Source organism: Tiliqua scincoides, chromosome 8, assembly GCF_035046505.1.
Source record: "Tiliqua scincoides isolate rTilSci1 chromosome 8, rTilSci1.hap2, whole genome shotgun sequence".
Lineage (NCBI taxonomy): Eukaryota > Metazoa > Chordata > Lepidosauria > Squamata > Scincidae > Tiliqua > Tiliqua scincoides.
In genome coordinates, this window is record NC_089828.1 from 21,833,693 (window position 1) to 21,848,928 (window position 15,236).

Below are 15,236 nucleotides of genomic sequence, written 5' to 3' on the forward strand. Positions count from 1 at the left end.
ATGCTGCATGTTAACGCATGCAGGGGGGTGGCAGAATTTGGCACTGCTTCAGGCCCCAGTTTGGCTTGGGTCAGATCTCCAAATGGGAGAGTTCTCCAGAGGTCCCTGTATCATTGTGGGTTCTCTAGAGGACATTCCCATTGGTCCAGCAGTAAAGGAACAGATTGAAAAGGTAAAGGGGTGAGGCACAGAGGCCACCCAAAAATGACCCAATTTTAACTTTTGCCACCCATGAACCTGATGAAGAAGGATGCAATTAGAAGAGCAGGATTACTATGGGCAAACAAACAATGCTAAAAGCAGGACTGTGGAGCCATGGGATGATAACATGTTCTGCATTACCAGACCCGACAGAGTTGGCAGGAGAAGTTGCAGGGTTACTGACTCCACAGAGGGCTCCACATCTACTAGAACAGTGTTTCTCAAACTGTGGGTCTTGAGCCAATTTCAGCTGGGTCCCCATTCATTTCAATATTTTATTTTTAATATATTAGACTTGATGCTACCACGGTATGCGACTGCATTTGGGGAAATGTTAACAGATCTGTACTTTTAACAAGCTACTATGTACATGCTTTTAACAATGATAGTAAATGCGACTTACTCCTGGGTAAGTGTGGGTAGGGTTGCAGCCTAGGATTGTTAAAAATGTTCCTGCTTGATGATGTCACTTCTGGTCATGACGTCACTTCCGGTGGGTCCTGACAGATTCTCATTCTGAAAAGTGGGTCCCGGTGATAAATGTGTGAGAACCACTTATTTCAGACCTGATCTAGATTTTCATATGACATGGCACAGCATAATAGCCAGAGGATGTGACCAGGGAAGTTCATTAAGGAAGGAAATTATCTGGTTATTGCTTGGTGCCCTTGTAGATTCTGTTCATAGCATTTGAGTCGCTACTGATCCCAGCATTTTCAAAGGCAACAGCTGTCCCTGGCTAATTAGGATGTATTTTTAACTGCTTCAAGCACTTCAGAGCAGAGCAGAGCAGCTGACCTCCTCTGTTCCTACATGTCCATTTCTTTGCTCCTCAACAGAGCTGCTGCCAAAATTTAATATTGCAGGGTGTGTGAATCCAGTCCTTTGGGGTATGTCAGAAAGTACCCTAACAATTATGACTGAGTCAGTTTCACTGCTTCTTGACCAGCTGAGAACCAAGAAGGTGGGTGGTAATGGTCTGGATATTCACAGTAGCTGTATTCATAGGAGTAACCTGTTATTTCACACCCACGGCTAGTTCAAGACCCCCCAGCATCCTAAGCAGCACACAAAATTCCATCCACACACACACATACATCAGACGAGGCACCAGTTGTTTCTGCTGCTCTTCCTCCTCACCTCTTCCTGCTCTCTGGTTTCAGAAAGGTGGAGGGGAATGGAACAAAAGAAGGATCGTGGAACAAAGAGGTGAGCTAGAGTGTCTCCTTTCCACCACATTTCCTCTACTGCTCCATTCCCCCCTTCCTCTTTGAAACTAAAGAGTAGGAAGCGCAGAGATGGGAGGAAGCAGGTGGAGTGCCCCTGCCAATATGCTGCCTGAGGCACCCCTCTCAGTCAGCCTCCAGGTTGGACCAGCCCTGCTAACCACATGTAGGTGCATTTAGAGCCAAACTACAAATTACATTAATCATGGCATTGTACTTTGTGTGCCTGGTTAGGTTTCCTAAATAAGGGGGATTGATCCAGATTAGAACAACAAGGGACAATCTCAGTTCAACCCATCTCAGTTCCACTCCAGGATTCCCCTGCCCCCCCCCCCATGGCTGCTTTTTGCTCCAGAAGGAAGGGTGCTTCTCCCCACACTGTCCATCACCAACTTTTGTCCCTTCTTATGGTGCAACATTAACAATATGTGGCCCTTCCTCTCTGTCTAAAACTGATTAATACTCTGGTCATATCTCCTTCTGATCACTGTGATCTCTCATCTTTGTCTCCTCACCTCTTTCTAGCACTCTGCTGCCAAAATTACTCACCTCTCAGCACTCTCATGGTAAGATGCATCTCCTTAATGAGGAGCTTGGCTTCCAGTCCATTCCCAGATCTGGCGTGGGCTTCTCATCATTACATTCAAGTCCTCCATGGCCTTGCTCACTACTTATCTCTTTGCTCTTATATTCCAAGACATCCCTGCTTGTGGCCTTCACTTGCCCAAAGCCACCACCCTCAGCCATCGCAAGGATCTTCTGCTCCCTCAAAAACTCTGCCTTTTTGCCCTCACTTTCACTCATACCTGGAACACCTCTGAAAGACCACCTACTTTCTTCAAATCCCTTTCCAAAATCCACCTTTTTGGTCGACCCTTTGACACAACCTCCTAGTCCCCATTCCCTACTACTGTAGCTAAGCATGAAAATATGTAATTGAAGTAATTGGGTGTTATGTAGTGGGTTCATGCGAATAAAGGAAGGCATAGCAATAACAGCTCAATATGTTTATTCCATCTTCAGAACAGAACCTGGCAATGAATCTGACACAAGGCAAATACCCCTGGCTTTTATACCCTTTAGCTCTGCCCAGACGTCCCATGTTTGGTGCAGTTGAAATGTTAACTAGAGGGCCAATCGGATGGCAGGATTTTGATCCATCACCCGATTGGCCAGCCATAAGTCTGGGCCAATCAGTTATGCAGGATTTCGATCCTGTATAACTTACATACATAACATTGGGTATTCTCAGGGTTGGCCCAAGACTTTCTGGAGCTAGAAGCAAGAATACAAACACTACCTCTCTTATCTAAAGGTGTGCCAGCCTCCTCCACCACCACTCCTCCTTGCATTAAGAGGAGAAGAATGAAGTGGCAGAGGGAGCGGAAAGGAGAGTGGGGAGCTAAAGAGAGTGGGGAGCTAGAGTGTCTCCATGTTCCTTACTTCTGCTGTGGTCCCTTCTTCCTTTTTAATCCAGAAAACAGGTAGAACAGTGGCAGTAGTGGCAGACTCCCCCTGCCAATCTGCTGCCTGAGGTGACTGCCTCCATTGGCCGCTGTCTGGCCTTTGTCCCACAATTCTGTGGTGATGTCACGGCAATGGAGAAGTGCAACCAAGAAGCCTGGCCTGAGACAGTTCAGAGAAGTGGTGGGGAAGTACGTGGATGTTGTTTTGGCAACGCGAGCTTAGAGATGTTTTGTTGCGTCATTTCTGACTGCAGAGCTCTTTGAGCAAGGACCTAATATGTCCAAGGCAATTCACAAGTGCAAGGAGAGAATGAGAATAAAGCAAAGAGTGAATTGATTTTGCAGTCATTCTTAGCCTGTGCAGAGTGCATTTAGAGTGTGCAAAGCACATATATAATCCTAATGATGTTTGCAAGGCAGATATTATCATCTTCATATTGAAGCTGGGGAGCTGACAGAGTATGGCTTATTTAAGACCTCCTAGTGAGGTCCTGGCAGAGGCGAGATCAGAACTGAGGAAGCCCTGGTTTGCAGCTCACTCTCTTTGCTATTTCACTACACCAGTTCTGCTTTATGCTAGAGATTGCCAGCTCCTTAAGGCAGGGAATCTGTGTGCCTTAGAACCCAGCTGCTCGGGCACTTCATAGCTGGTTAATTATAAGTTTCCTGCTTGGCTTCTTCCTTCCCTCTTCTCCTTTAACCCCCATTGCATTGGAATTTACTTATCTCCTCCAAAATCTCCAGCCTGACATGCAACAGAATCATTTCTGGGCACCTACAGAAGAGACTGGATTTGGAGGAGCAATTTCTCTCTCCAAAGATCTGCAACCCAGAACCACAGGTAATTTCACCAGAAACTGTTTATTTATTGACTGAAAGATTGATAGCCCACAATTTATCCCCCCTCATCTTGATGAGATGATGAAGAAGAAGATGAGGAGGTGCTCATCTTCCAAGGTAAATGCAGCCCTGGAGGGTTGGGGGCATAGCTCAATGGGTGGAGCGCATGGCGTGCATGTAGAAGATCCCAAGTTCAGCCCTTGGTATTTTCAACTAACAAGATCCCAGTGATCCAACCTGGAAAGAGTTGGTGCCCAAGGTGTTGGAAAGGTGGTGCTGGCCAGAGAAGGCAATTCTAAGGTAAGACAGATCATATGAAATGATCCTCTACCATATCAGACCAAGGATCCCTTCAACTCAGTGTAGTCTGACTATTAGTGGCTTTCCAAGTCTTTCCCCAGCCCTATATGGTGATGCAAGGGATTGAACTTGGGGCTTTCTGCATGACAGATACGTGCTCTACTCAAGGCCAATACCAGATTGCTTGAAGCCCTATGGCAAAGTTAGGCACTGTGCACCCTGTCTGCTCTCCATCATGCACTGGACATCATCACCACTGCCAGTACTGAGAGTTCAGAGGTTAGCCCAGTCAGGTAAGCTGTCCTATGGACATGGGTCCTTGGCTGTTGTTCCACCTGTTCAATACTTGTCTCTGAGCCAAAACCCCTCTGCTAATGGTCTGACTTGGGATAAATATCAACTTTATAAAGCCATGTGCCTGCAGGCCATCAGATTCCCATACCTATTTGATCTTAATAGTGTCTCCCTCTAAGTGGAGAGTTTGTCTCCCTGAAAATTATCAAGTTACAACTCCATCTGAACGGAAGGATAAAAGGGTCTGACCCAAGCCATTCCCCCTACACTTATGCATATGAATTACCTCTTTAACATATGCCATGAACAAGAATAAAAAAGAGAAAATATATATTTTAATAAAAAACAAAACTCAGTAGCCATGTATGTAGATCTATCAGTCGTAGAGCTCCAGTAAAAACTGGAGAGGAAATATTTTGTGAAAATTGATCTGTCCAAATCAGCCAGACTTGGTAAAATGAGATCTGAGGGTCTTAATAGAATTAAGCAACAAATTTACTGAGCCATAGGGACGTGTGCATAAAACTCTACGAGAACCAGCCACACACCAGGTTTATTTAATGTCTTTATTAGCAATCTGGAAGCAAGAATAAACAGCACATTAATTAAATTTACAATTACTGCTAAACTGGGAGGGTGTGTTGCAAATGCCAAGAAAAGAGGGAGAGCTTGCATCAAGCTTAGAATTCCTTACTTATTTGCAAAGCAAATAAGATGCAACTCCAAAAATAAGATGTTTGATCAAAGAGACTTGGGTAATGTGAGCGATGGATATTTGATAAGAAGGCAATGTGTGTGGAAAAACTGGGGTCGGAGGAGGAAGTTAGCTAAAATGAGTTATGGGGGGAGATCCAGCTGCAAAAGCAGATGTTTTACAATATACTGTTGTGCTGCACACATGGAGGCATCATGCCAAAAAACCAGACATAACAGCCTCTTTCTTTGAGGTGGTCCGATCTCCCCGAAAACTGTTTATACAGCTTATACAGTTATCCAGGGGCAGCCCGTGTCCACTGGGCCAGTTAAGACTGTGTGCAAATAATCCTTAAACGAAAAAGCTAAGAACGGAGCCAAAATTCCATTTTTGGCCCCAGAAGCCCCATTAAGAGAATATTTCACTAAATTTACTGGCCACTTTTCAACATACATAGCTCCTAATTTGAGAGTTCATTGGCCACCTTTTAGCCTGGCACTTCCCATAATGTACTGCCTAATTCTGTTTGCTGATTGGAGGACACCTGAGGATGGGGTCTTAGACTTCAGCATCTTGCCTTTTGTGCCACCAGCCTGCCAGACTGAGCTCTGTGCTCTGAGGGTGCCATCTAGACTGCAGTACCACTAGCTGAACATTCAGTCAGACTACAACTAGGGCCAATCCCAGCCCACCAAGCTATGAAGTCTTAGCTTCTGAGCTTGCTCCTGAGTATCATCAATATCTCTGCTGTGGGGCTATTACTAAGCATCTGTGCCCTTTCCCAGTCTCTGATTTTGACTGTGTAAGAGGCACTTTTTCAAGTGGGTGCTCCTTTTTTTAGCAGGGGGAGAGTAACTGGCCCACCTCACCCCAGCACTGTCTGTTCTAGTGGCTGTCTGCTGGTATTCATTTGCATCTTTTAGATTGTGAGCCCTTTTGGGACAGGGAGCCATTTGGTTATTTGATTTTTCTCTGTAAACCGCTTTGTGAACTTTTAGTTGAAAAGCGGTATAATAATAATAATAATAATAATAATAATAATAATAATAATAATAATAATAATAATAATAATAATATCTGCTGCCCTATTTGCTGTTCTAGAATTTGACACCTGCCTGCATTTAAAACACTGACATTCTGACTATGGACAATAAGCTGAAATTAAATCTGGACCGGACAGTCTTTTTTGTCCAGAGATCTACTAGGTCAGTATCAGTGGGTTTCCCTGTTCTGGAAGGAGTTGCACTAGGTTTGCACTTTGGGGGTGCTCCTGAACCTGGCCCTAGACCTGGATTCCTAGGTGCTGGTCCCGGCCAGGGAAATGGCCTTTACCCAGCTTTATCTGGTGCGCCAGTGCATCTGTTTCTGGTGCAGTTAGACCCAGCTTTGAATGTTTGTGCCTTAGCCACCTCTTGTCTGGATTACTGCAATGCACTCTACATGGGCTTCCCTTGAAGACCATCCAGGAGCTACAGCTGATACAAAATGCAGGGTGAGATGTTACACTCGCATTACAGCCCTATTATTCTGGCTGCACCACTTGCCTGTTTGCTTCTAGGTGCAATTCAAAGTGCTGGTCATGACCACTAAAGTCCTAAAAATTTTGGACCAGGGCACCTGAAGTGCTGCATCCCCATACTGCCCAAAGACCTTCTGGGGGAGGTCCTCTTGCATGTTCCTCAATTGCTTGATGTAACACGTAAGAGGGCCTTTTTTGTGGTGGCCCCCTCCTTGTGGAACTGTTGAACCCCAGGAGATTTGCTATGCCTCCTCCCTCCTCTCTTTTCGACTTTCTTGAAGGACATATTTACTTCGTTCATGTTTATGTGTAGTGGAGTGCTTTTATTACACATTTTGTGAAATTTGTTTTGTGGTTATTGCTGTTATTGTCCGCTGTCTTGCAAATTACATTGTGTGCTGCCTAAAGTCTCACTGAGAATGAGGCAGGGTACACCTCTTCTAAAGGAGAAAGAAAAAAAAAAAGAATTATGGCTGCAATCCTAACCATACTTTCCTGAGAGAGAGCCCCATTGAACAAAATAGGACTTCTAAGTAGAACTGGTTAGGATTCTGCCCTATATTAAATTAGCTCTTCCTAATGCTTCAGTATTGACTTACTGAATGTCCCAAACCTGAATGCTCCCAAATCTGATGCCACTATTGCCACTACCAAACCTGTCAAAGTCTTTCATAAATAACATCGTTCCATAATGCAGCCAATAAGATGTCATGTTGGAAACTCCAGTTCTGCTACATTACAGGTCTGGAAGGAGAACGGTTTGAGGGCACTGATTGGGCAGCTTCATAGCTTTAAGAGAGACCCAGCATCTCCAGGTTGTAACCTCTGAATCCTGGTAAGGCCCCAGGAACTCAAGTCTACTCAAATGCTGTCTAGCCACAGCTCCAAGGCATCTCCCTCTTTTCTTTTACACAGTTAATAACCATATGGAACAGTTAGCAGCTAAAGGCCTGGCCAGTGCCCAGTTATGACAAGCAGGAGAAAAGAACAAGGGAATATTCACAGAGTTTAAAAGAGGGGAATGGGGTGGGGGGGGAGAGCACTAGCCCTTTAAGAAGGGGAACTGACTTGTAATATGAGAGATGTCTGTTTTAACCCAGCCTGGTTTGCGACTGGTGGGGAAATTCGGAATGTCCCTCCCTCGGCAGCAAGTTTATTAAATATAGTAGTAGCAGAACCTCAATTGAAAACAGACACAGCCTCTGTCTAAAGCTCTCGCCTCCTTTCCTCCCTCATTCTCCCTGCCCAGGGAATGGTCTGAGCTGCCGGTCCATTCTAGCAATACCATGAGGTCCAGCCTTCCTTCGATAACTTGGGTGTTTCGGCCACTCTTCCAGCTTCTACTGTGCATATCGCCGCTTTGTGCAAACCCAGAGTCTGGAGGTAAGTCTTCGGTACTCTCCCGTCTCATTGCAAAGTTTCTCCCGGTTTTCATACACTGGATGAGTGAGGGGAAAAATATGACAGAACCTTTGCCAAGGAAAAGCATGATCAGTAAACATGCGTGCATGCATTAGCAGAAGGTGCAATGAACAGCCTCAGTGTTCTCCTCTAAAGAGATAAATAGATGTACAGCTTGGTGAAAGACAATTGTCCCATAGCCAAGATGGGTTGGAACAGGCTGGAGACATGGCCAGCTTTAGGAAAATGCTCAGAGGACCAGAACGTTCTTGTGGTTGTGTCAGGATGGACTTGGAGAAGACAGCGCCTTTTGACATGTGCTTGGGGGGTGCTTCAGTTGGGATGCTCAGAAAGATCAAGTCCTTTCCTTGTATTAGGAGGAGTGGGCTTTTTTTGGTGAAATGGAAGTTATCAGAGGTTCATTCAGAACATCCATTGGTAACTGCTGTTATTAGATACATCAATGCAGATGTCCAAAAAGAAGGGGACTTAAGTTGTATGGGTGTTTTTGGTTTTGTTTTTACACAATAGAGTCAACTGCATGCAAAGTTGTGAAATCAGCCCTGATGATGGAACTCCATGGGGCTGTGTCTAGTAATAGGTTTTATTTAGTTGTCTGTTCATGGAGTGTGGAGACCAGATCTGTCAACCAATAAATGGGACTGGATGGAGCATCAGGAAATACCTTTTCTATCTCTTCCTACAGAGGGCATCGTTGCAGTGCAATGGTCCCACCCTTTCTTCATGCTGTCAGTGAGAACATCCCTTTTGCAGAATGGGCTTCAATCCTGTACACACCTATCTGGGAGTAAGCCTCATTTAAAAAAAAAAATGCAATGCAAATTACTTCTAAGTAGATATGCATCGGAATGTGCTGTAAAAGCCATCAGAGGTGCCCATAAACAAAATCTGAGCCAAAAATAAAGTATATTTGACAAAATATTTAATATTTGACAAATTGCACTAAATAATGTAAATAAATAAAGCAAATATCTTATTAAATTAAATTAATAATTAATAATTATTAATTATTTAAATTAAAAATAAGCAAAAATGAACCAAGGCAAAGTCACATGTAAGCCTTGGGCGTTATTAGTTTTGTCATTCAGAACTTTGGCTTATGTTTGACCTGATGTTTGGAGTTATACACACCTTTGCTGGCTTTCTCCCAGAAGCATTCAGGATGGCTATCGTTGCACGATTAGGCAAGGAATTCAGGGTTCCACCATGGTTCTGGTGCACATTTCTGAGAAGGTCAGCATTTTCTTTAATAAAAGTATGTTCCTAGTCCTCACGGTTGTACAGGGGAAAATGAAAGCTGCAATCCTATACACACTTTCCTGGGAATAACCCCCATTGAACACAGTGGGACGTATTCCTGAGTAACATGCATAGGATTGCACTGTGACCAATACAGGCTAAAGGCTCAGAAATTGGAAGAGTATTCAATTGATCATACAGCAGGTATTTCTAGTTGTCATTTTGTTCATTTATTTGTGTTCATTTTCTGCTCTTGGATTAATATTGCCTCCAACAATATTCCATGTGCTTTTTTTTGTAATTGCATGTTGTAATTATACAGTCAGATAACTGAGCACATCCACTTATCTACTGATGTTATGTTGGACTTGTGGCAGTGAAGCCTTGGACACTGGTTGACTGAGCTGGTGGGATGGCATGGAATGTTCAAGTGCTCAGGGAGCAATGTGGATTGTAGTTAAGATTCTATGAGGGAAGAGGAAGTTGTCAGTTTGACTGGGATGAACACCTCTCAGAGACCTCAGGGACACAGAAGTTTTGTGCAAAAGACTAAAGATTGTGAGGAAGGTTCTGACATGAAGCTAAGGAACAGGGGGAGCCTAGATCAAGGAAACTAAAGTGGGTGCAATGTAGGGGATGTACTAAGGAACCTGGAAGAACATGTAGTTTAAGAGAAAGGGCAGAAGGGTCAAAAGGAACTAATCAAATGGGGAACTCTGCAGAAATTCCATATGGCTTCAGCTCAGGTGGGGCTGTATGCTATTTATTTATTGGATTTATATTCCGCCTTTCTCCTTTCTTCCACGGCTAACAAGGCGGCTATGAAGGGTGAGAGAGGTGACAGGAGCAGTAAGGAACCTTTCCAAGAAATAGGGTGGTTCAAAGAAGTGGTCACTGTGGCTAGAACCAGACTGGGCAACCCCAGTTGTGGACACTGTTGTCAGATGCTGCAGCATCATAACCTGGAACTCTTAAGGAAGCAATGAGCATCAGAAAGCAGTAGGAGAGCCTGAATTTCATGTGTCAATGTGAACAAATGAGCCAGCTGTTTGCTGCGGGCTTCCGATTTTTTATTAAATGTGGTTTATTTGCAGAATTGATTCTGATCATTGAATGGTGTAGAGTTGGCTGAAAAATGTGAGAGTTTTGTAGCTCAGGGTATACCATGCCATTATTTATATACCATTATAAATATCCCATGTGCTTCTTGTGGGAAGCTTGCCTTAGATGGTAAACCGCTGACACTATCCATGTCTTATGCTTGGCACACTTTGCAAGGCATTAACGCTGTACGTGCTGGAAAAGAAAACATGTTACTCTTGTGCTACTACACATACACACAAGGTACAGTAGCATTTTATAGATGAAGGCTGTGATCTTACACACATACCTGGGAATCAGCCTCATTGACCACAGTGGACTTTCACCAGAGTAACCATGCACAACAATGCATTGCATATCTACACTATGGACTTCAACTGAGTTAACAGGCAATTCCCTTCACTCCAGGAACTGTAGTTCCCACAAGGGAGTTCCCTGTAGTTCCCTCAGGTCAAACTCTCAACACCCACCCCAGTCTACAATTACCAAGATTCTTCAGGGGAAAGTCATGGCAACAGGCTACTACAAAACCAACTGCAGGGCAAGCAGGTCATCCATGTGTTGACTGATGCAGTCCCTGTCTCCATTGCTCTTTTCTCCTGCTCCCTGAATTTGAAAAAGAAGAGGGAAATGGAATGGAAGAGGAAGTGTGGACGTGGGAAGACTGGTCTCTGACATCCTGGTTGGCAACCTTCAGTCTCGAAAGATTATGGTATAAGCCTGCAGCACCTGGTATTCTCAGGCGGTCTCCCATCCAAGTACTAACCAGGCCTGACCCTGCTTAGCTTCCAAGATCAGACGAGATCAGGCATGTGCAGGGTAACAGTTGCTTCTGACATCCTAGCCCTCTCCTCTAGCCCTCTCCTCTCCTCCATACTTGCTCCTCTGCTCTGTTCCACTCTTCTTTTTCACATCAAGGGAGCAGAAGCAGTGGCATACCTAAAGGCCCCGGCACCCAGGGCAGTGACGTAGTGACATCATGTGATGTTACTTCCAGGTTCTCCCAGAGAAGGAGGAAGTGTTGGCAGCGGCCACTTCACCATCTGGCTGCCACCCTGTTCTTTCTCCGATTGAATCTTCCACTTGAACGGGTGCCCTTGAAGCAAAAGGAATGGGGTTAGCCAGATTTCCTCTGTACTTTCTGCTCAGTGGCACCCCTCTTCATGAGGCACCCAGGGCAGGTGTCCATCCCTGCCGCACCTTAGATATGCCAGTGAACAGGAGGAGGAAAGATGGAGGGGGGCAACTGGTGTACCACCAGGTAAGAGGAGTAGTGTTTGGCATGACCCCTCAGCAGGGACAGCCCAAGATTTCCTGAAGCCACATGCCAAATGCTAGCCCTCCTAACCCAATGATGAGCCAGTCTCTGTTCCTCCCACTCACCGATGTTCTAATTCAGCACTCTCCTCCCTTCCTTCCCTCTTCTTCATGGTCCTCCTCTTCCTTTTCCCTCTCAACACCTTGCACCTGCTAAAAATGTGTTTATTTCTTTAGGAGCTGGTGGCACCCACCTAGGCAGGGTCCAGAACAGACAAAATGAGCAGGCTTGTGCTCTTTCTGGGAGGGTTCTTGCAAGGCACAGCAGTGCAGAACGTTTCCATAGCATGGTGCCCGTGTTTTCTCGCAGGGTGGTTTGCATAACTTGGCACTGGGCGTGTTTGGCAGAACTGTTGCTTCTGTTCCAGTGCTCTCTGCTCTCTCTTTTCTCCTTCATCCTTGCCCTTCTTTCTCTGCCAGGGCTGTCGTAAATCAAAGAGGCGACAGCCTCACCCATCTTGGGCCTCGTGTGAAGCTGGTGTGTGGCCCAGGCCCCATCACAGAACCTTGACTGTGCCTCGAGTTAAGAATGTTTTTGTGTGCATATCCCCCCACTCCCACTTTCTGCTCTGCTTTGACTGTTCTCTTGCAATTTGTTTCTAACAGACAACCCTCTGAATTACTCATGGGGAGGTCTACCCCAGTCACGCTTCAAATAGGACTTTAAAACTATTCCCCCACAACCCAGAAAAAAAATAATTTGATTTAGGGCACAATCCTATGCGTGTCTACTCAGAAGTAAGTCCCTTAGTGTTCGATGGGGCTTACCCTCATGAAAGTGTGGATAGGATTGCAGCCTTATTCTGAGCCCTCCAGGTGCCCTTGAAGAAGTTCATCAGGAGCTCAAGAGCATCTGATCCATACCCCCATCTTACCCCACTGAAAGCCCAATCCTATGCATATCTACTCAGAAGTCCCACTGTATTCAATGGGCTTTCTCAATGCATGAGATATGCATGGAGAGGACTGCAGCCCGAATTGGTCTCCAACCCCTCCTTCTCATTTACTTGGTTTCTCACTCCAGTGGGAGAAAAATATATCTTCCCCTCCTAACCAACTGCTCCAACTGTGTTGCAAGGAGCACTGGGAAATGCAGTTTTTCCAGCACCACTGCCAAATGTCAACAGCAATGCACTCTGCTGTTGTGATCAATCCCCAGACATTGGAGGAGGTTTGAGTGACATCCTTCAAATGGTCACATTTGGGGTTGGGCTGGAGAGAGTGGAAGACCCCCTATTTTTCTGCACGACAGCAAGACCCACTTCTTCCATAGCAGTTCTCCCAATTTGGGAAAAAAGAGATAAAGAGAATTGGGAGAACCCCAGATAAAGACTGGGAGACCAGGGAGACTTCCTCTACAGTTTAGAATCCAGGGTTTTAAAACATGTAGAGGCAGTGATTGCAGATTCCATGCTGCCTTCCTCAAACTCTGAAGCTGGGGACATTGGTGGGGGGGTGGCAGCTAAGGAATGAATCAGCACCAGGGAGGAATTAGCCAGGACACTTCCATTCCCCCTGTACCTGGGTACTTCATACCAAATCATAGAACAGGTGAACTGAATTTTCTCGCCACAGAAGATGGAAGAATGGGGGGGGGGGGGACCCATCCAACTTTCCAGCACTGATGCAGCTGTGCCAACAGGGCGTGCATTGCATCCCGTGGTGGGGGGACAGTCACAGAGTTCTCATCAAGGTAAGGGAACATTTGTTCTCTACCTGTGGGCTGCAATGAAACTGCATCAGTGCTGGAAAATTGGATCAGATTGGGCCCTGGATGTACTGTTTTAGCAGTAGTCATTAATTTGTGCCATAACTTCTCTGAATGCCAGGTGCAAAGGAGTGGCAACAGGATAGAGGTATCTTGTTGTATGTGTGCTCCTAGAGAGATCTGGTGGCCGCTGTGAGATACAGGAAGTTGGACTAGATGGACCCTTAACCTTATCCAGCAGGGCTATCCTAATGTTCTTAATGTTTACTTCAGCCTGAAGACTGGAGTGTTGTGGATGATGACCATGGGCTAAAAAAAAAACTCACCCAATGGCCCTAAGACAGGGCCCTTTGGGGAAGACAGAGAAAAACATGATGGAGGGCTAAGAAGGAAGGTTAATGGGAAATGAAACTGAGTCCCATCCCCCCCTCATTCTGAGTCAGGTGTTCTTGGTTGGGCTTTCATAAGACTGGATAAAGATTACTAGAAGTGTAATGAATTTAATTCTGCTGATCCTGTCAAACATATGGGTATTTGGTGTCTCAGCTGCTATTTACCCTGATTATTTGAAGGATTTATTCACTGATATCGTAGTTTGGTGTACATTGCCTTTTGTGCCACGTGTCTCATTTTCATGGATTTTTAGGAATGAATGCATTTTGAACGTATAGTTAATATCTAGCCTATGTGATTAAAGTTGAAAATCCTAAGCGCACTTGCTAAGGAGTAGGCCCCACTGAACTCAGGGCAACTTACTTCTGAGTAAACGTGCAGCGAATATATTAGGGCTTAAGGAAATAAGCTGATTTTTTTTTTCCTGCAGTCTGGTGGGGAAATATACTGGAACAAAGACAGTACTTCATAAGCACATAATTGATTTTTGTCATTTGTGATAGATATGATGACGGCCACTGGCTTAGATGGTTTTATAAGGGGGCTAGACAGATGCACGGAGGACAGGCCTATCCATGTGTCTTAGCCACGGAACCATCACATTCAGAATTGCTCTTCTAATTGGCTGCATGCAAGGAGCATAGGAGAAGTTGTTGCTTTCACATCTTGTTGTGGTCTTCCAGGACCTCTGAGCAATGTACCAAATGCCACTTTCTTTCCCAGAAGCAATCACCCTTTTCTGCCACTCTTCCTCCCACTCCCGCTCCCTGAATTTGAAAAGAAAGACAGAAATGGAGTGAAAAAGGATGTGTGGAGGAGAGGACAATGGTGAGCTACAGTTTATCTAGCCCAGGGCTGTCAAACTCATTTCATGATGTGGACCGAATAGCATTCATGGTGCCTGCTGAGGGCCAGAAGTGACATCATTGAGCAAGAAGTGACATCATTAAGCAGATGATGGTCAGAAATAAGCAGTTTGTTCTCACACAGAAACTCATGAGCTGCAAATGACTGAAGAGAAAATGTGCAAACCTTGTTCATAATTTCAAGACATGAGAAAGCCCAATTATCACACTGGGAGAGCCCAATTGTAATGGCGGAAAGATAAATCGCTTCTGGGGTCTCATCCAGCCTGTGGGTCTTATGTTTGACACCCCTGATCTAGTCCTCCACTTACCTCTCCTCCACACTTCTTCTTCTGCTCCATTCTCTTCTTTTTTTGTCAACTCCAAGGAGCAATATTTATATACCACCCTTCCTCCAAAGAGCTCAGGGTGGTATACACAGCTGCTCCCCTCTGTTTTCCTCACAGCAACCCTGTGAAGTAGGTGAGGCTGAGAGAAAGTGTCTGGTCCAAGGTCACCCAGGAAACTTCATGAGTGAGGGGGGATTTGAACCTGGATCTTCCAAACTTAAGTCCACCTCCCAAACCAATACACTGCCCTGGCTCCGGCAATAAAAGGAACAGTGGCAGAAGTGGATGGGCGGAGGCTGACAGCATGCACCTGAGAGCATG

The 15,236-nt window shown here is 45.2% G+C and overlaps 1 protein-coding gene and 1 pseudogene across 1 annotated transcript in view; one reads left to right on the forward strand and one right to left on the reverse strand.

Moving 5' to 3' along the window:
• Positions 1-7,822: 7,822 nt before the first annotated feature.
• Positions 7,823-15,236, forward strand: part of CSPG4 (chondroitin sulfate proteoglycan 4) — a 111,346-nt gene continuing 103,932 nt past the window's right edge. The window contains exon 1 of the mRNA XM_066635916.1: positions 7,823-7,923. Within this exon, the coding sequence (XP_066492013.1) occupies positions 7,827-7,923 (97 nt within the window). The 5' untranslated portion in view covers positions 7,823-7,826. The remainder of the gene's footprint in view (positions 7,924-15,236) is intronic.
• LOC136659505 (5S ribosomal RNA) lies at positions 11,020-11,139 on the reverse strand (annotated as a pseudogene).